This window comes from Chironomus tepperi, unplaced genomic scaffold (genome assembly GCF_022539635.2).
Source record: "Chironomus tepperi strain 1889 unplaced genomic scaffold, CSIRO-AGI_Ctep_v1 contig_16, whole genome shotgun sequence".
NCBI lineage: Eukaryota > Metazoa > Arthropoda > Insecta > Diptera > Chironomidae > Chironomus > Chironomus tepperi.
Window position 1 is genome coordinate 227,126 of NW_027226138.1, and position 20,051 is coordinate 247,176.

At 31.3% G+C, this 20,051-nt stretch overlaps 5 protein-coding genes and 4 non-coding genes across 10 annotated transcripts; 2 read left to right on the forward strand and 7 right to left on the reverse strand.

The window, feature by feature from the left end:
- Positions 1-1,066: 1,066 nt before the first annotated feature.
- LOC139092952 (uncharacterized) lies at positions 1,067-2,150 on the reverse strand. Its single transcript, XM_070643527.1, has 2 exons — positions 1,982-2,150; positions 1,067-1,920 (listed from the first exon to the last, which is right to left on the reverse strand). Exons 1-2 carry the CDS (start codon positions 2,045-2,047, stop codon positions 1,285-1,287), a joined length of 702 nt encoding a protein of 233 aa, XP_070499628.1. The 5' UTR covers positions 2,048-2,150; the 3' UTR covers positions 1,067-1,284.
- A 163-nt stretch (positions 2,151-2,313) lies between these two features.
- LOC139092942 (heme A synthase COX15) lies at positions 2,314-4,206 on the forward strand. The gene is made up of 5 exons (XM_070643516.1): positions 2,314-2,624; positions 2,682-2,829; positions 2,986-2,998; positions 3,058-3,177; positions 3,259-4,206. The coding sequence occupies exons 1-5, from the start codon at positions 2,472-2,474 to the stop codon at positions 4,112-4,114; spliced, it is 1,290 nt and encodes a 429-aa protein (XP_070499617.1). The 5' UTR covers positions 2,314-2,471; the 3' UTR covers positions 4,115-4,206.
- Positions 4,207-4,309: 103 nt separating this feature from the next.
- TRNAM-CAU (transfer RNA methionine (anticodon CAU)) lies at positions 4,310-4,381 on the reverse strand. Its single transcript has one exon. It is a non-coding gene; the product is annotated as a tRNA-Met (tRNA).
- Positions 4,382-4,783: 402 nt separating this feature from the next.
- ash1 (histone-lysine N-methyltransferase ash1) lies at positions 4,784-10,118 on the forward strand. Of its 2 annotated transcripts, none has more exons than XM_070643476.1 (5): positions 4,784-4,970; positions 5,034-7,958; positions 8,017-8,991; positions 9,054-9,548; positions 9,611-10,118. In XM_070643476.1, the coding sequence occupies exons 2-5, from the start codon at positions 5,106-5,108 to the stop codon at positions 9,962-9,964; spliced, it is 4,677 nt and encodes a 1,558-aa protein (XP_070499577.1). In that variant the 5' UTR covers positions 4,784-4,970; positions 5,034-5,105; the 3' UTR covers positions 9,965-10,118. The 2 variants fall into 2 exon arrangements, with proteins under 2 accessions (XP_070499577.1, XP_070499585.1); XM_070643484.1 differs by having other exon boundaries at positions 5,038-7,958.
- A 497-nt stretch (positions 10,119-10,615) lies between these two features.
- Positions 10,616-10,738, reverse strand: LOC139093457 (U5 spliceosomal RNA). The gene has a single exon (XR_011544693.1). It is a non-coding gene; the product is annotated as a U5 spliceosomal RNA (small nuclear RNA).
- A 167-nt stretch (positions 10,739-10,905) lies between these two features.
- On the reverse strand, positions 10,906-12,021 carry LOC139093077 (uncharacterized). Its single transcript, XM_070643680.1, has 3 exons — positions 11,846-12,021; positions 11,706-11,780; positions 10,906-11,649 (listed from the first exon to the last, which is right to left on the reverse strand). The coding sequence occupies exons 1-3, from the start codon at positions 11,992-11,994 to the stop codon at positions 10,926-10,928; spliced, it is 948 nt and encodes a 315-aa protein (XP_070499781.1). The 5' UTR covers positions 11,995-12,021; the 3' UTR covers positions 10,906-10,925.
- A 358-nt stretch (positions 12,022-12,379) lies between these two features.
- Positions 12,380-19,800, reverse strand: LOC139092072 (ubiquitin domain-containing protein 1). The gene is made up of 4 exons (XM_070642357.1): positions 19,286-19,800; positions 18,302-18,700; positions 17,959-18,062; positions 12,380-14,882 (listed from the first exon to the last, which is right to left on the reverse strand). Exons 1-4 carry the CDS (start codon positions 19,353-19,355, stop codon positions 14,736-14,738), a joined length of 720 nt encoding a protein of 239 aa, XP_070498458.1. The 5' UTR covers positions 19,356-19,800; the 3' UTR covers positions 12,380-14,735.
- Positions 15,343-15,463, reverse strand: LOC139093462 (U5 spliceosomal RNA). Its single transcript, XR_011544694.1, has one exon. It is a non-coding gene; the product is annotated as a U5 spliceosomal RNA (small nuclear RNA).
- TRNAM-CAU (transfer RNA methionine (anticodon CAU)) lies at positions 15,642-15,713 on the reverse strand. Its single transcript has one exon. It is a non-coding gene; the product is annotated as a tRNA-Met (tRNA).
- Positions 19,801-20,051: the final 251 nt, after the last annotated feature.

Sequence of the window (20,051 nt, forward strand, 5' to 3'; positions counted from 1 at the left end):
CTCTTTCATCTCTTCAAACAAAAATCAAGTTTTGATTTAGTGAAAATAATCATGAAGAATTAGAAACAATGTCAAACACAATTGGGAGCTACCTAACCAGTTGCAACCTGTGTGGAAATACCATCATATTGAAAACTTATGATACCTAACTTTAATGTTATACTCTAACAGAGCTTACTCACTTATATCAGCCCTCTATGAGTATACTCAATCAATAGAATTGCTCTATTTTGTGATCATTCTCATGAGCATGCATCTTGTCTGTTCCTTACTAAGAACCAACCAATTTATGTGCCTTTAAATTTCCATAAATATAGGTTAAATAAAATATCTATTAAATTTAATATTTTACCCCATTTTATCAAATATAAAAAGATAGGTTTGCCTTCGTATCAATCGAAATTGTTTACTAATAGCGGACTATTGAAAGATCAAGTAATATTTGCTATGTACGTCGAACCTTCCTAGAATTTCTCAATAAAAACCAGCATTGAATGTTTGATAATTTTCTTATGGATATAAGAAGATATGTCAAAAATCTTCTGCACTATGTGCAAATATTGAAACAAAGATGAATAAAGGAATGTATACATATGAAGGAAAATATTCTTAAAGGAACAATGCTGCATCCAATTTCACTTCATATGTAGTATTTTTTTCATTGATGGAACATTAAATATTTACAATACATAATACATATTTTGTAATAAATTTCATTTTTTATTCATAATACATGCAGTATTGCTATTGGAAGCAATAGATAGATGAAGAAAGAATTGTTTATATGCTTGATCAGATGTTACTTTCATTTATGCACAAATATAAGGTGATAAGTCAATATGCAAAACTTATTAATGCTTATTCTATTCATGAAATTGAAGACACATCATATTTTACATTGCTCTGCTCTACCCTCTTTATGCCTGAAATATTAAAGGTGCTGCCTTGAACTTATTTGGAAGAATTAAATGGAAGATGCTTGTTCCCAATAAGAATCGGTATCAATTCCTAAAATGTTAAGGACAATAATTAATGCAAAAAAGACTCAAAGTCTTAAGCATAGATATTAATTTGCAAGTTTTCAGGTATTTATTAAATGCTTTTGTCTCTTTTGTACAATATTTAGGTCAAAGATATAACATAACATGCAAATAATATACTTTGAGGTGACCAAGGTATACAAACTAAGCACTGATGCTTAGTTCCTCCGACCTGATGAATGTCGTTGCTATATAAAATTCTGAGTTTATTTTGAGGTAGAATCAAGGCAAGATCTTGATAACATTAATTGGCAAATGTTTCACCAAATGGAATAACGACTGTCTTGAATTTGCCATTTTGGAATGTGGTTTGGAACTGGACATTTCCTGATACTTCAAACAAAGCGTTTTGACTGCCGTCTGCAATAGATTTTTTCAAATCATCTTCACAGAGAATTTCATTTGAAGACAGGAATGGAATTTTGGAATTAACAGTTCCGAATGATGAGTTGAGCCAAATTTGCTGAGCACCAAGAGCATTAACATATTCGAAAACGATAGACAATTTATCACACCATAAACCAACAGACACGGAAGATTTTGATAGGCCAATGGCCTCCTTTGTTGTTCTGAAAACTTCCAGTGATACGATTGGAGATTTGTCATCGCTAATCATGCTACGTGTACATTTGACAATTCTGTTTCCGATCACTTCAAATCCATTACCCAAAAATTTAGTGATTTCATCGTTTGTTGGATAGCTTTTGACCTTTTTAACAAGCAATTTCGTAAAACTTGTGCTGACTGGTTCTTGGATCAAAATTGTATTGAGTATTTTAGTATCTTCAGAGTCCAACAATGCTGCAATGAAGTCAGAAGCATTTTCCAAATCAGCTGACTCAGTGACAATCACTGTCGCGCTAAGTCCTTGAAGATTTATCTAAAATAAACAATTAAATTACTGTGGAATCTTGTAATCTCAAAAATATGCTCAATTTTACCTTCAATTTGTTCTTCAGATCATAATTCATGCTGTTGAAAGCTTCCTGAAATTTCGTAAGATCCATTAAAAGTAAAACACCAACTGTTAATCACAGAATTAGTTAATTAATATTCTTATTGGATCTTTCTCCGGCAAACAATGTTTTTCCTTGATATTTGATGTTTTCTCAATGTTTTCTGTCTTCGAAATTCGAACTCGAATTATTATCCAATGTTTTAATGTTTCAATTAATGCTGCTAAATGTTTAACAGTTTGTCTGACTTTCACTTTGATATTCGTACTTGCTAAATAAATGCGTTTTTGACTTGATTTTTTCACTACGATTTTTAACTTTTTCAGAATATCAACAAATAATCTGCTGCAATACTGCATAAATCTTATAAAATTAATTTTAGGGATAAAAGGACAGATTATTGTACTAAAACTAATTTTAACAACTTCTATAATCCTTTTAATGTTGATATAAGTACAAAACCAGACACGTCATCATGATATTTACATCCGCTTTAGTTTCAAGAAGTTTAATTAAAAATGCTGGAATTTTATTTTCCAAACAAACCGGTCCTAAGAATATATATGCAACTCGTCTTTTTGGAACATCACTACAGAAGCAGGCTGAAGCATTTATACCAAAGCAAAGAGTAAGTTATTTAGACTTTAATTTAAACTTTTCGTATATAACCAGATTTTATTTACAGATAAAGTCATTACTTCCATCAAACAATTCATTCCGTCAAGCAGTTACTCGATTTTGTACGAAGGCAGCTGAACCAGCAAAAGGACAGAAAGCAGTAGGATGGTGGCTCGTAGGATGTTCAGGAATGGTTTTCGTCGCCGTCGTTTTAGGTGGGACATTCATTTATGGTTTAATTATGCTATGCGTAATTATTGTACTTGATAAAGTCATACCTAGAACTATCCGTTAATGATCTCATTGAAAATAATAAAATATTGAGTATTATTTAAGACTTATTAATCATTTTATCAATTATTTAACTTCAGGTGGTGTTACGAGGTAAACTGGATGTTAATTGGCGATTTTGGGTATATCTAATACTTTTATATATCTTATAGACTCACTGAATCTGGATTGTCAATGTCTCATTGGAAGTTATTGGGAGAAAAACCACCAACAACAGAAGAAGACTGGATTCGTGAATTTGAAATTTATAAGCAATTTCCAGAATTCAAACTGTACGTTTAAATTAATCTGACCTTGATAAGACTAATCAGGACAGTTGGTCAGTAATTTATAATCTTATCACTTATTTTTAGCAAAAATGCCGAAATGACATTGGAAGAGTTCAAGTTCATTTTTTGGATGGAATATGGACACAGAATGTGGGGACGTATGATTGGTGCATTTTATGCCATTCCAGCTGCCTATTTTTGGTCACGAGGATATTTCAACAAAAGCATGAAGATTAAAGTTGGTATATTCGGTACATTGATTGGTCTTCAAGGATTAATGGGATGGTATATGGTCAAGTCTGGATTAGAGGATAGATTCCACGATCCAAATGATGTTCCAAGAGTTTCACAATATCGATTAGCTGCACATTTATCATTTGCGTTAAGTTTGTACATTTTATTCTTGATGTCTGCTTTTGATCATTTATTGCCATCAAAGCAACAAGCTATTGAGGCTACACAAAAGGCACTGAAAGTAAGAAAACTAGCTCATATTTCGAAGGGAATGGTATTCCTAACTGCCATTTCTGGTGCTTTTGTTGCTGGCCTCGATGCTGGTTTAGTCTATAATTCGTTCCCAATGTTTGCCGACCGATGGATTCCAAGTGATTTATGGGCTTTTTCTCCAGCAATCAAAAATGTCACCGAAAACCCTACAACAGTCCAATTCAACCATCGCATTTTAGGTACCTCAACTTTAGCTCTCATATCTGGAATGTGGATGTTATCACGTAAATGTAAACTACCTCCTCGTGCCCATACAGCCGCAACTGCTGTCGCTATTATGGGATGGATGCAAGTTGTTTTAGGAATTTCGACTCTCCTTACCTATGTACCAACGCATTTAGCAGCTACTCATCAGTCCGGATCATTGATTTTGCTAAGTATGGCTGTCTGGTTGACACACGAACTCAAATATTTGAAGAAATTACCAAAATAAAGAATGAACAAGATAGAATTTTATGTATAGTGTGTAAAAATATAATGAAAGTGGAACAGAAGTGAAAATAAAACAAAAGTCTAATGAAATAATTTTCTAATTAAAAGTTAATTAAAGCATTTAGAAGGTAAGGAAATGTCAATTTGAGTTTGTTTCAATAAAAAAGTATGAAAAAAATGCAAAAAAGAATATCCATAGCAGAGCGTAGTTTCGATCTACGGACCTCTGGGTTATGGGCCCAGCACGCTTCCACTGCGCCACTCTGCTGTTACTTGGATATATGTGCTTTCTGCATAATGTAGATTAGTTGTTTCTATCCTTTCTGATTGCATACTTTTTTACCATAATTACAATATTTGATAAATGCACATTAATTAACTATCTTAATTGATTAAATATAAATTAAAATCCATCAATATATCATTGAAGATTTTCATTCATAATTTTATGAAACTAAATTTCCATATGAAACTCACTCATACATAGATAGACATGTGTAGAGTCCAAATGAAAAGTAAACAGTACTTCGGTGAACGGTACCCATACACAACTTCTAAAGACATAGAATTTATAAATGCAATCATAAGCTTTTAGAAGTTTTCATTAGTACACCGTTATAATATATATTCGACAATATCAACAAATAAAGTTTTAGAAATTAATTTAATTTTGATAATTTATACTGTATAAATCTTAAATATTGCCATCTTATAGTGTTAATTTATACTCGAATTATTGGAATAAGTAAAGAAAATTAAAAAGTAACTTCAAAAATTAGGCTTAAAACGAAATTATCGAAATTTCTAGGAATCGCCGTAAATATTCAACTTTATGTATATTTTGAACGTTAAAAAGAGTAAATATAGTTTAATTAAAATTATTATTATCCAATATAACTTAAAACAATCTCTTATTTTAGTCAGAAAGAAAAAGAGGAGAAATTTTAATGACTAATTTGAACGCTAATTAAAATTCAATAAAAAAATTAAAAATGGATACCAATTTGGACCAAGATTATGGATCAAGTAGTGATTTGGATATAAGTAATGACATAAATGGATGTTTGAAATCACTTGATGCAGACATTGATGGTCCAACAAAAAATGATAATGATAATGATGGCTCGGGAAGTGATAATTCAAGTAGTTCCAGTAGCTCGTCTTCCTCTAGTGAATCTTCATCGTCATCAACATCAAAGAGCTCAAAAACATCGTCATCCCATAAAAAGTCAAGTGAAAAGCCAATAGAACCAAAATTTAGTGTAGCTCCCTTATCAACTGTCGTTACTGCAGATAGAGTCTTATATCCAGCAAGATTTCACAAAAAGCCTCCAATTATTATCGAAAGTAGGTCACAAAAGCCATTACCACATAGATCGCGTTCTAGATCAAGGGGACCGCGTTCAATGAGAGAATCTGGATATCGAACTGATGGATCTATAGTATCAGATAACATAAAACGTCGTAAATCGAGAGCCCCATCTGCTCCACGTTCAACAGTACCTGCAGCTGACATAGATTTAGACCTTAATGTCCTTCAGTTAAGTACAGAACCATCAACATCAGTAAAACTGACAAAAAAGAATGTTAGCTTAATGGCGCGAAAAAATGATACCAACAACAACAATAACAATAATGGAAATACTATATCGAATAGCAAAATGAGACCGATGGCAATTAATTTAGAACTGAATCGTCGTTTACTTGAACATAAAATGAATCTAAATGGCAGAAGTGCATCATTTTCATCGGCATCATGTAAATTAGGATTTGGTTTAAAATCAAGTCAATCGTTTCAAGAACTAACTGCAACATCTAAAGTAATGACATCTCCATGGTCAGACGAAAAGAACTCATTCAAACCTGTAAAATATGCAAAATCGTTGTCGAAAATTGTTATGAAATCTCGAAGACCATCTGTTGCAAGTCGAGCAGGATCTGTGAGAAGTGCAACATCAACGATATCACGAATGCGTCGTGCACCGACACCAGCATCGATTAAAAATAATGAGTATGTAAATGCACAGGTTATGGAAATAACATCTGCACTTGCTAAATGTAGTATTAGTTCATCGAAACCATCTAAAACTTCGAAAACATTAAAGACACATAAGAATATTCAAAATAATGTAATGAAAAAGAAGAAGACTGCAAATAAGAGAAGAAGTAAGAAAATGGATGATAATTACAATGATACAGTGCCTGTTGCAGAGGATCACAAATTGCCATTGAAAAAGCGCCACTACTTAATTGCAGAGGAAAAGTCAGCCAATGTGAAGAGAAAACGCTCAAAGAAGTCTGCACCTCCTGGAATTTTTGAGCCGACTGAACAAAATGATGATGTTCCTTCACTAGATGTATTCAATATTATTGATAATACAGTCCTTGATGTAAAAATGCCTTCTAAATCCGTTGTTGATAACATTCTTACAAAAATGGAACCGACAACAAATAAACGAAAAAGACGGCGTGCCAATCGAACAGGATTTCCAACACCTAAACGTCCTAAGAAGAAGGTCATTAATGATAATGCAAGTGATACGTCGAGTGTTGTTAAAAAAAGGAAAAGAAAGAGAAATTTATCAGCAGATGATGAAGTTCGTATGCTAACAGCCCGTCAATTACAATTAAAACAGCAAAAGGAAATAGAATTAAATAATCAGAAGCAAGAAACGCGAAATATTCGTAGTAGAGCTAAGTCCGTATGTCACATTCCTGAACCTGCACTTGAAGAGCAATTACCGGTTGTTAAACGAAAGAGGAGGCAAACTATATTCGTAGATCTTAAGGACGACTCTAAACAAGTACAACAATTAGATATATTACCTATAGCTGCAAACGATATAAAGTCACTAAAACATAAGAAAGAAAATAAACCGTTAAATGATTCAAAAGCTTTAAAAGAATTGAAATCGACAATATCAACAACAAAAGAGAATCTGATAAAATCGCAACCAATTGAGAAAGAAAAGGAGAAGGAGAAGGAGAAAGAGAAAGAGACGAAAAAAACTGAAAAGGATGATAAAACAGAAGTACCTATCAAAAAGAAGCGAAGACAAACGATACATCTAGATGTACATCCATCGCCTACGCCAAGTAATTCATCCAATGGCAAAAAAGTCCGTAATGAAACGAAAAAGTCATCAGATTCTTCGAATTCTAAATTCGAGTCAAACGTCAAGCTTATACCAAAAAATGTCTATAATGGTGACACACAAAAGAGAGCTTTTATTCCAAGTCTGAAAGGTACCAAATGTCGTTGTGCTCCAAATCCATGTGGAGAATCGTGCCTAAATCGTTCAACATTTATTGAATGCGATCTATCAATATGTGGCAAAAATTGTACAAATACAGTAATACAGACTGGAGGTCTTTTAGATAAAAGCGTTGAGAAATTTCAAACTGCACAAAAAGGCTATGGAGTTCGAACGAAGAAGGACATTACTAAGAAAACTCTTATATTAGAATATACAGGAGAAGTCCTGTTTAAGGAAACATTCAGACAGAGAATGCAGACCGTTTATAAGAATGATCAACATCATTATTGCTTAGAATTAAACAATGGCTTAGTATTGGATGGTCATCGAATGGGATCTTTATGTCGATTTGTGAATCATTCATGTAAACCAAATTGTGGAATGGCAAAGATTTATGTGGATGGTCTTCCGCGAATGATCTTACAAGCAGAAGATGATATATCAGCTGGAACAGAGCTTACTTATGATTATAAGTTTGACAATTTCGAAGATATGACACCACAACAGTGTTTCTGTGGTGCTGAAACATGTAGAGGAACTCTTAGTGCCAATTCTAAAGCCCCAAGACGGCTAAGTATGACTTACAAGGTAATTTGATTTATTTTAGGATATGCGAATAAATTACTAACTAATTTTTGACTTTTAGGAAGGAGAAACTGTTAAGCGGGTTGGAAGAAAAGGTAAAACCTACTCATCTAGTCCAAAAGCTAATTCTTGTTTCCTGATGCGAAATCTAAGACGAATAGAGAAGCATCATCCAGATCTTATGAATTATTATCAGAATATGAAGAATCGAGTCGAAGATGATCCAAAAGTTGGTTTTGCATTTGTATCGAAAACTCATGAGAATTCACCTCCAGCTATTGACTTCACGAGTTCAAAAACTGAAGAAGGAAAGTCTGTAAAAGAAGTTAAAGAAAAAACTCCGGAACCACCTGTTGTCGTCAATCGACCACTCTCAGAGCAATCTCAAATCTTATGGCAAATTTGTGAGAAACTTGAATCAAATCATACAGATCAGTTGAAGGAAATAGCAATACCATCAGCACCTCCTTCTGGACACTCAAATCATGATCGCATATCACTTCCTGTATCATTTGATGATATTAAACAGAATGTTAAAATGGGTCATTATGATCTAAATCCACTACTATTTCATTATCATGTAAAAATTATGCTAGATAACGTTGTTAAGTTCTGGGGTGTAAATTGTCAACAATTTCATACAATGATTGAAATTCGAGATGGATATAAAACCATTCGATCTGAAATGATTGAAGAAATAAGGCGGATATGGGAGGATGAATTCCTCGTCAATGCTATGATGGATAAAATTGTTAAAAAGCCAGCAAAGAACCGTAAAAAGGTTGTTGAAAGGAATGATGATGAGGATATTGTCAATTGCCATTGTGGTAGATATTTAGAGGAAGGTCTTATGATTCAATGTCAGAAATGCTTAACATGGCAACATGTTGACTGCGCTGGTACAGATGGAAAAGCGGAAAATTATTCATGCGTAAAATGCGAGCCACGACCCGTTGAGATGGAAATTATTAAAAAGGGTGAAACAACAGCCGATAACCATCAATGCTATCTAACCTTGATGAGAGGAAATTTACAGGTATATTAATTAATTAACTTCCTAAAGCCTTTGATAAACATATCCATTTTCTATTTTTAAAGATTCGCGTTGGAGATGCGGTGTATGTTTTAAGGGATATTCCAATTGATCCAACGAAAGTTGGCGGACCACGACATACTTATGAAACAATAGGAAATGTAAATTATGCTGAATGCGATATCGTACGAGTAGAAACGCTTTATAAAGATGCAAATGGTGAGCCACGAGTGCTGGGTCATCATTATTTAAGGTCAAATGAAGTTTATCATGAACCATCTCGAAAGTTTTATACAAATGAGCTCATGCGAACGTCAATATTTGAGTCAATTCCAATAAATCTTGTAATAGATACATGCTGGGTCTTGGACCCAAATACATATTTCAAAGGACGTCCTATAAATAGCATTGAACAGCATGTTTATATTTGTGAATATAAAGTAGATAAGCAGGCGCGAGTTTTTAGTGTTATTAAGAAGAGCAGTCGACAGCCAATTAGCATAAAGCCTTATGCATTTTATAAATTTGAGGAACTACTGCGGCAGAGGAGGAATCACTTGGTAAGTCTTTGTTTTCCTTTACATTTTTATCAGTATATTAACATCCATAATTTTATCTACAGCCTCACGATATTGATCATGTCATACCAAAGAAAGTCAAAAAGGAGATGCAGCAGCAAGCTAAAAATCAGAAAGTGATCAGTGAAATTGTAAGCATACCACTCATATCGTTGCCAAAAGACCTCATAAATCATCGTCCAGCACCGAAAAAGATGTTTTCAAAGAAACAAAAAACTGACAATCTTGAATCCTGTATAAAGAAAATTAAGATCAGCAGTAAGGAGACTGCAAAAAATTCTAAAGACTCACAAAAAATTAATTCAAAGCACAATAATGAGATTACGGAAGTATTTGATAAAAATGCAAAACAATTGAAGAAGCGCGGCAGAAGAGGCAAACAGAAAATTAAGTCTTAGCAATAATGCCATAGTTGGTTAAGAGATTGATTATAATTTTAACAATTTTTTCCCTTTTTCTATTCTTTCGTTCTTACTTCTTTTTCTTAGTTTATAAATTGAGAATGTACAAGGAAAATTTAAACAAAAAAATAAATGAAATTTTTCATCTTAATTCCTCGGCTTTTGTGTTTATTAATTAAGCCTATGGTCACACCGTGTAGGCATCATGACGTCCTTTAAAGAAGCATGTTTCAGTATATTTCACTATTTTAGTTCACACACAAAAGTGGTGTTTTACTAACGGAAATTGCGATTTATCTAACCATGATATAAGCCCTTTTGACTGTTCAAAAACGGTCAATAGTAGTGTTTTACTAACGGAAATTACGGTTCATTAACCATGATATAAGTCTTTTTGAAAATGGTCAAAAGTGGTGTCTTACTAACGTAAATTACTGTTCAAACTACTATGACTTAAGTTATCTTGACTTTTGAAAAATTGTCAATAGTGGTGATGAAACGAAGCAAATTGTTCGTGGTTCAAGTAATCACGATACAAGCTCTCTTGGTTATTAATGATTAGTCAATAGTGGTGAAGAGAGTAAGCAAAATATACTCACTTCATTTCAACCCTTAAGTAATTTTATATGTTTATGTTATAATTTAGGCTGGTCAACCGAAGTTAACCATTTGAAAAAATTGGTTTTAGACTCATTAGAGTTTCTTCATCACACGGTAATCTTTAGTAAAAGGCGAAAGATTAATTCGATAATTGTGATGAAGACAGAGTGATTTGGTAAGTGCAAGAAGTCAGCTCTTATATTAGTGGTTTCTGCTTGCTCTTGTGAAGTATATCGTCGAAAATGAAATTTGGTCTATTTTCAAGTTAGTTCTTCTTTTTTGATGATTTTTTACCTGAAATATTTTTAAGAATTTAAATAATCACGAATACAATATAATTACGTTAGGTAGACATGCTTTATTCATAACAGCTTTTAAGAACATCAAACTCAGTGTCTGAATCTGAAGAATTTTCGAATTTTGATAATTTTTTAAGGGCTGATTTTGATGTGCTTGGCGTATTAGACTGTATAATTGATGTTAAGCTGCCTATATCATCTTCAATTCTTTTGGAACTGGACGAATTGCTTGTTTTTAGATATTCACGACAGACTTGAAGCATTTCTTTCCTACTTTTCTTAGACGATTCGCCTTCTTTAAATTTGTTAAGGAGCTTCTCAACTTCCGTGAATTCATCGAATATTTCAGATACTTTAACGACCTCAGGTATAACATGTTCAAATGGCAGTATTGCCTGTTTTCTTAGTTGATCTAATTTCTTTAGTTCCGCTACATCTACCTGATTTAAATTTTTAGCATCGTCGCCTAATTCATTCCAAAATATCGTTGTGGATGAGATGTCATAAACGTTTGATTGCTGATTCTCTCCATAATCTAGTGCTAATGTAATACTTTTAATAGTGAATCTGAAGAAATTTTCTGTATATAAATGACAAAACATGATACAGACATCCTGATACTCTTCAAGTTGCTTAACGTTATTAAAAAATTGAAGGAATTGTTCCCATTCAGCCTTAATAAGTCTTAATTTAAGATTTATCGCGACATCGTCTGTGAAATATATTTTACTGATGAGGAAAATTAGTGCTGATCTTCTTAAATTTGATTTTTCTTCTAGGAATCTGGAATATTTAGTTAAATTAATTAGATGCTCACAGCTGGAAATTAATTTTCTTACTTCTTTTTCAGAGCTATTAATGTGTTGTCAGCAAACTTAATTATGATGTATGACTTGTTTCTGAATATTGCATTCCTAAAAATCAATGAATAAGAAATAAATAGCTGAAAATTAATTAAATCAATGATTTGTTTACTCACTTGTAAAGAAAAAGATGCATAAATCCAACTTTATTCAGAACAAAGTTGAAATACTTGCAATTAGGCCTTCCAAATTCATCGATGTACGATAAGTAAGTTTCTATATCAAGCATTACATTTGCTATCAGTCCTTTCATACAGAAATCCATGTTAATTATTTTTTTTATTCTAATGTTTACAAACAATTTACAAAAATATCGCACAGACTTCCCCTTATTTTCGAAAAATCCCGTTGATGACTTTTTGGCGGGAAAATGTTTTTATTCAATTTCTAATGACATTAGGAACATTTAAATTAGGTGTTTTGGCTGTAAGCATTAAATGCAAATGAATGTAAGTTTCAGGGAGATAAATAGGCTGAAAATGATTTAAATAAATGTAAAAATTTATTTTTTGAAAATTCTCATAAATTTTTCCAAAGCATTCCAAAATTTAATTTCAAAATCTAAAAATCCGTTAAATTTTTAAAATTCTCAAAGTCGTTATAAATCTGAAATTCCTGAAAAAGAAAGCACAAAGAAAACACGAATAATATCTAAATTAGGAACAGCTCTTTAATTAGTTTGTTTTTCATTCAATTCCAAAAAATTTACATTTCTCTTCATGTTATTTATAAAAATTGATAAAATTGAAAACCTATATAATTAAATTAACGGTTCAATAATGTATCTTCATCATTGTTTCACTTCACAATTAGGGTATGTGCTATGAAATAATGAATATTATATTAATTATTTTTTTTAGTGATTTGTATTGTCCCCAAATATATAATCATTCCTTGTTAAGGATGGACATAATTAAATTGAACTCTACACGAAATTTCTTCCTTTTTGTTAATCCTGAGCGTGTGATAAAAATCTTTAACTATGTTTATTAAAAAGCATGTACAGTATGTGTTTAAAAAAGTTTTATTACTGTTGTTTGTATTGTATTTTTTTGAATATCATGATTGCTAACAATGCAATTAATAATTTATTGACATATATATCAATAATATATATGTGTAGATATTTTGTGGAAAAATTCTGTGATATACAACACTTTGATGCTTCTTTGAAAGAAGTGTGGGATAAATGGCACGAAACTGAGAAGAGGAAATAAGGATTATTACAATTATATAGCTTCTTTCTGACATGTTTAAATCAACACAATAGTTATAAAAAGTTGTGAATAAGTTTGTGGTAAAAAGTTTTCTGATATATCCAATGAAATGTGTTTCCAGTGATTGTCAATGATTTTCAATGTATGATAAGAGATTTTGTTTAAAGCAATATTTTCCAAAGCGTTCGATTGACTGGAATCAATAACGGTTTTTTTGTTTTCAAATTAAGTCCATCTAGTTCAAAGGGGAATGCAACTTGACAAGAAAATTATTTTCATTTCTAGTGAAAATCTAATGAAAATTTCTAGTAAAATTTAGTACATCAATTCTCATTATTAAAGATTTCTACTATTATGCACTATAATTATCATTTTAAAGCTAATTTTAAGATTCCTTGTCAAGTGACAAACCCCTCTCAAATTTTGGAAAGTCCTTATTTTTCAAAAATAATTTTTCCTTTACATTTTCAAATTTTCTCCGTTATTTTACCGATCCAGCAGAACACGTTCAACTAATCAATTCCAATAATTTCTCATCAATTTTAAACATTGTGATGATTAAATAAAATTAAAAATTTAATATTCATATAACTTAAATACAAAAAAAAAATGTTTTGATCCTCATTAAAAATTAAAATTTTGATGAAATAATATCCTATTTTATTCGGAATAGGCGTTGAAAAACTTAAATAATATCGCATTAAGTCCTAAATTATAAATTTTATGGCGGTAATTTCTTTATTCTAATTTCCACATGATATGTTATTAGTCTGCTTTCTTCTTTTTTTTTTGCATTAATATTGCTTAAGAAAACATGAGTCAAGAACAAGTTCAATGAAGTGATGCACAATCACACAAAAAAATAAAAAATAATCATTTTTTGATAATAGGAGGCAATGATGAAATAATAATCATATAATTAAAGTTAATGTATTGCTCAAAATGTTCATCATGAATTGAGGAACATATTATAATTTAGTCAAGGTATGCTGACTTTTGAGGATTTTTTGGTGTATCCGGATGTTGAGTAGGACAATTCAGCTCTGTATCTTGTTACAGACATTGAGTATTTGGTGTCTTAGTTTGATCAAAATGGGCAATTTAAAGAAGTCCGTCTGATGCTCGTTATAGGTCTTTAAGGATCTACAACTCAAAAGGATATCAGCAGCAGATATCAAAGTCGACTTGAATTTTAAGTGGAAAATCAACTGGACTCCAAATAAAGTTCAAGTAGACTTCACGCTCTGTCTATCATGATGTTTCAGATGCTACTCAATGATCCCAAAGGATGTAAGCAACATCATCTGCATGACAATTTTAAATTGAGAATTTACATCGACAGAACAATTCTTAACAGTTATCAGTCATAAAGTACATAACATCCTAGTTCCATATACCTCATAAATTCCAAAAAATCCCCAATAATCAGCATATCATCCCCAAAATATCCCATTTTAATCTATTCACAAATAATTCTTCTCTCACATAACATTTTTTTTAATCGGTTCCGTTTAAATCATTTAGTCAGACTCAACAGAGTGCACGATAAGGTTTCATTATTTATCACTTTAACATTCAATCAATATATCCTTGAATGCTATTATTCCTACAAAATATTTTTCTTATTTTTTTTTTCTTCTTCTTTTTCTTTAAAAAACATAATAATTTAATAATATTTCACATAATTATAGTATAGTTAAATTAGAAATCTTTTAGTCATCATGAATGTCTGATGATGCATTAACTTTCCAAAGAATTGATACAAATGATCTAGATGATGATTGTACGGCTAGCTAGCATTCAGTTTCTCCGTATTGATGATTACTTGGACGATATATCCTTGTTGAATTTTTGCTTCTTCAATTGTCGTTTTATCGCCTAATAATTTACCACCGTAGAACCATCGTTGACAGAACACGTCTACATTCTCTTGTGCCTGTAAAAAATATAAAGAATGTTAATCATTAGTTCTAGTCTGATTGTATGAAAAAGTCAACTCGACTCCATATAAAATTCGAATCGACTTCGAGATCTGCTATTAAGCTACTGCTGAATTTTGGATATAAATAATGCATCATGCTCAAAGAGCAACATATCGTAAGACGGCATTCGCTAGTCAAAACAGAGAAATTTTCAAGCTATGTGATTCAGCCATCAATAAAGTCAGATGGAAGGGATTTTGTAGTAGTCTAGCCTCCAAGTCGGAGCATGGTTCCAGTAAATAAGTAAATAATGAATCATTCGAGACATGCCATTTCGGTACGATACCAAAATATTGGCAACATTCATCTACATAACTCAAAATTACAATTCATGTACGACAACACGAAACATGACTTAATACAAGTTATTGGAACTAGATAATATTTATTTATGTATATGAATTAGAAGGCCAAATCCCGAAGGAAATAGCCACAAAAAAAATTGTTTATAGACTCATTAGAGTTTCTTCATCACACGGTAATCTTTAGTAAAAGGCGAAAGATTAATTCGATAATTGTGATGAAGACAGAGTAACTTCCTCATACTTCTATTACATCTCTTATATAAGTCATTTCTGCTAATTCTTGTGAAGTATATCGGGTTGAGCAAAAAATGCTCTTAAACCAATAGAAAATGACTTTTTGGAACGAAAATGAATTTGGAACATTCGCAACTATCAGGTAAGGACCAAAAAATTGGCAAAAAAAGATTCTAGCAGAGCGTAGTTTCGATCTACGGACCTCTGGGTTATGGGCCCAGCACGCTTCCACTGCGCCACTCTGCTGCTAAATCACTGTTATTTCGCTTTTGCTAAATTGAATCCTGGACATTTTGTGGTTGTCTAGTCATAGGAAATTTAGTAATTTTTGTACTGCATCTAGTCTATATGATCGTAATTGGTTACTAATTGCAATGATGATGAATATTTTAAACTCAGAGTCTAGTCACATTATTTGCTTACAAATGCAGCATGACTGTTGTCACACGAATGTCACAACATCTCATTCGGCAACATGAATAATCGTATAAATACAAACTACAGATAAATATTATTAAATAACAATTAAATTAGCTAATCAGTAGGACGTTAAGTAACAAAAGAAAATGTAAGCAACCGGTAATGCTGACCACATCATGACTGACTTATTAAAAATACTACATTGTTGTAGTTTTGTTTACTAGAAAACCCACAGAAACCAGAATCTTATCATTTGGAGGCAATTAAGCAACACAAAAACAACCAAAACCTTTTATCAGTTGCGTAGTCTTTTATTTTCATTGTAAAATAATTTAGAGCATTTGTTTTTAGATAATAAAAAGCATTAGGGGGAATTTAGTGAGCATTCCTAGAATTTCCTCCAAAATATTGTGTTGAATAAATCTTGTGTTGGTAGATTATTATTAAATAAATATTTTCAGAATTGATTGATAATTGCTACAGATTAACAAGTGACTACGTGATATTTACGAATAGTTTTGAAGATGAGTCAAATATCAAAACCGTTAAGATTCAAATGTCGAAAGAAATTGACATAAAATTCAAATTTTTGAAAACCGTTGAAATATTTAAATTTTTGAAAGCCTTTTAAAATTTTAGATTTTTGAATACAGTTGGAATTCAAAATTAAGAAATCGGCATAAAATTAAAAATTTTTAAAACCGTTGAAAATTTTAAATTTTTGAAAGTCGTTAAACATTCAAATTAATGAAATCCGTTAGAAATGTACGCATAAAAAAGTTTTAAAATTTAACTTTTCCAATTACAATTATGCCATGAGCTATCAAGACTAACAATCTTAAAATTATAATTTCATGACTAAAACGCGATCATAAAAAATCCATAACTTTCGCAACAAAAACTAGAAAAATCCAACACATGACCTATCAAATAAAAGCTCATAGCACCATAGTTCAATAATCATAGATCACATATAATGAATGACACTTTCTAATTTAAATGAAAGCTTTATAAAATTGAATATTTTATTACAATTCGAAGGACTGACTGCTCGCAAGAAATAAATACATATGTAGTGAACCAAACATTATCAATTATTCAAAATCCAACGATGGATAGTTTTGTGCATAAATTTGATGTAAGAGATAAGCCCTACATATAGGACATAATCAATAAGTTGATTTGTCACCCTCCTGATATATAGAGCAATAAAAAAATAGACATTACAAGCACTTCTTCACTATTATTCATCGATTTAGTCTCATTCCTATAATTTTCATTTTTTCTGTGAACGTACGGTACGTCTAATAATGTATTAAAGGAAGTCGATTTAATTTTCAAGCTAAGAATTTCAATGCTAAATAATTAATGAAGCATGTACGATAAGTCACACCAACATACTTAAATTAATCATGTAACTAAAACTGATAATTTTCGTCTTGGAAGCTTAATACAATTTAAAAGTTAATGCAGCAACAAAGCATACTTGTCCACATTGTACAACATGCTTATGTGATGGATAAATTATGATTACAATTTATCGATATTTTAATTTATTTATAGGCAATGTAGAAAGAGAAGGAAAATCATTGTTGGTGGTAAATTTTAAAGCGAGTACGAACGTCATGATAACACGATAATTGCATCCATTACTGAATGAGCTACAAAACTAATTTCACACATGCACAAATACATGTGTATGTAAAGTTCATTAGTGACCCACACTGAAAATCAATATATCCTTCATTCATGTGACATTTTTATTATGTGAATTATTATTATTTTTGAATCTTATTGTTCCAATAATAACATTGTAATGTCCGATAATGTCCAATGGACGAGACAGAAGTAGATTAAGAATATTTAATGAATCTGTTATGTGTAGTTAAAGTATTATTATATCCAGAATGCGTCAATTTATTACATGTGATCTTTTAGTGAATGAATTGATTTTTAGACGGTTCTAAAGACAAAAACCGTTAAATTTTTATATGTCCATTTCCTAGACATAACTTCAACTTGCTGTCGATTACACGACAAATAATAAGTAAATAAAATATTTAATGCTCACCTGAAGTTTCTTTTTACATGCAAATATTGAATCCTTTGAGTAAACTGACAGCTTGACATCAGTTAGTGTAGATGAGAGCCTTAATTTTAATTGAACTTCATTTCCTACAAAAAGAAACATTAAAGAAGAAGAGAGAAAAATGAATAAATTGTAATAAGAGGTGATGGAAATTTTAAAAATACATGAAGCTCAATTAGGAAATTGCATGACTTAATTTTCTTCCGTTTCACATTTTTCCCAAATATCCGGAAACGATGAAACGTAGTCTTTTGTGTATGCATACAATTTTCTTCATGAGCAGTAAGTTTTGTTCATGTATAATTCAATAATTAATTCAACTTACCACCATCAACAGGTTCAGAATATTCAGCAGGTGATTCAGAGTCATGATCTTCTTTAACAATATTAACAGGATGACTGAGGCAATAAATTGGTATTTTATAATGTGCTCCTAATTCGTCATAAACTTCTGTCAAATATCCATTTGCTAGGAATATGTTAGCACCGTCTAAAATTGCTTGCGCTAATTGAAAGTCTAATGATTCAGCAGCATGTGTAGCTGCTCGTAAAGCATCCCAAATTTCCTTTCGTCCCTCAAAAGCTGGTGCTGTTTCCCAAAATTCATCTCGTTTACTCCTTAATTGTCCTTCAGTCAACGGCACATCCGATTTCCAGCGTATTGTCTCATGAAATAGTGGATGATTTTTCCTCTGTGAGCCAATATTTGTACTGCTTGCTGGACCTTAAAGAAAATTTATAGTTTTTTTGTCACTTGTTCATGCCACTTGTTACTTATATTTGTCGTCATACACATATATTGGATAAATTTTTAAGCTAATTTGACATACATCACGTGTATAAAATTAATCTTGCAGTATTGTATGTACACGAAATAGTTTATATGAAAAATCTATAAACATTAACATTTCATTTCTCATATATACACAATATATTTATTATATGAAATATTTTGTATAATTCAATGACTACAATCGCATGAAATACTTGAGACTAAGTGATAAACAAATTTTATTACACGATGATTAAATGCAAAAATGGGGTCTTAGAAGAATTTAAGTTGCTTATCTTATCGCAGACATATTATTTAATTAATATAAGTGTTAATAGATCAACTTAAGGTTTATTATGTGTACGAATAGTAATTATCGAATTTAAAGTAAGAGGAATCAGCATAAAATTGTGTAATGTTATTTGCCAAACGAGAATATATGAGAAATAAGACATAGAGAGATAGATTGATGAAAAATCGTGAGAACGAAAGGAAAGGTTAATTATGATTATTGGTTTTTGTGCTTTTGCTTTTTACCTGATGTTGGTCTCGAATGTTGATCATTGATACTAATAGTTTCTTCATTTCTCGACCAGCATCCACCCATCTTTATTAGAATATTATTCAATTTACTATTGACACAAACGTTCTTCTTATTTTGCACAGTTGAATTCACTCTACTTAATAAAATAAACACTAAATAAGATCTTGCAAGTGTGCTCTGAATTTCTATCCCTTAAATCACATTTTAATTCACTTCCTTGACTTTATTATGTGCACATTTCATTCTCAGACAATTTTTTATATCCTTAACTTCACTATGCAGCTCACTGTTTCGTTAATAATATTATATATAGCTTGCAACTGAATTAAAATTGAAATAAACTATTTTTTGTGTCATCAAAATCTTTTTTTCACCGAACTAGTTCTACAACTTTGATCTACTGCCTTCAGAGTTGGATGTTCTCACTTTCCAGCTTATGCAAATAGAACAAATTTTGTGGATATCATGGATTATTGTAATTACTTACACAACTCTGAATCTACTTAAAATGTTCTACTAAGGGGACTAAAACTGTGATTTTTTTGATCTAGTAACATTTTAGTTCAATTTTTTAGAACAATGCGTAAAAATGTTCACTTTGTCTGACTGTCCTTAACAATTCTATTGAATTCTGTCAAGTTTATTAAGCATCGAAAATGCGCCTACTTTGATGCAAGTGTGCAACAAGGACTTTTTCACTTGTTTATGCAATAGCAGTGTTTTGTAAACATAAATCATAAAAGTCTCTCAAAAATCATT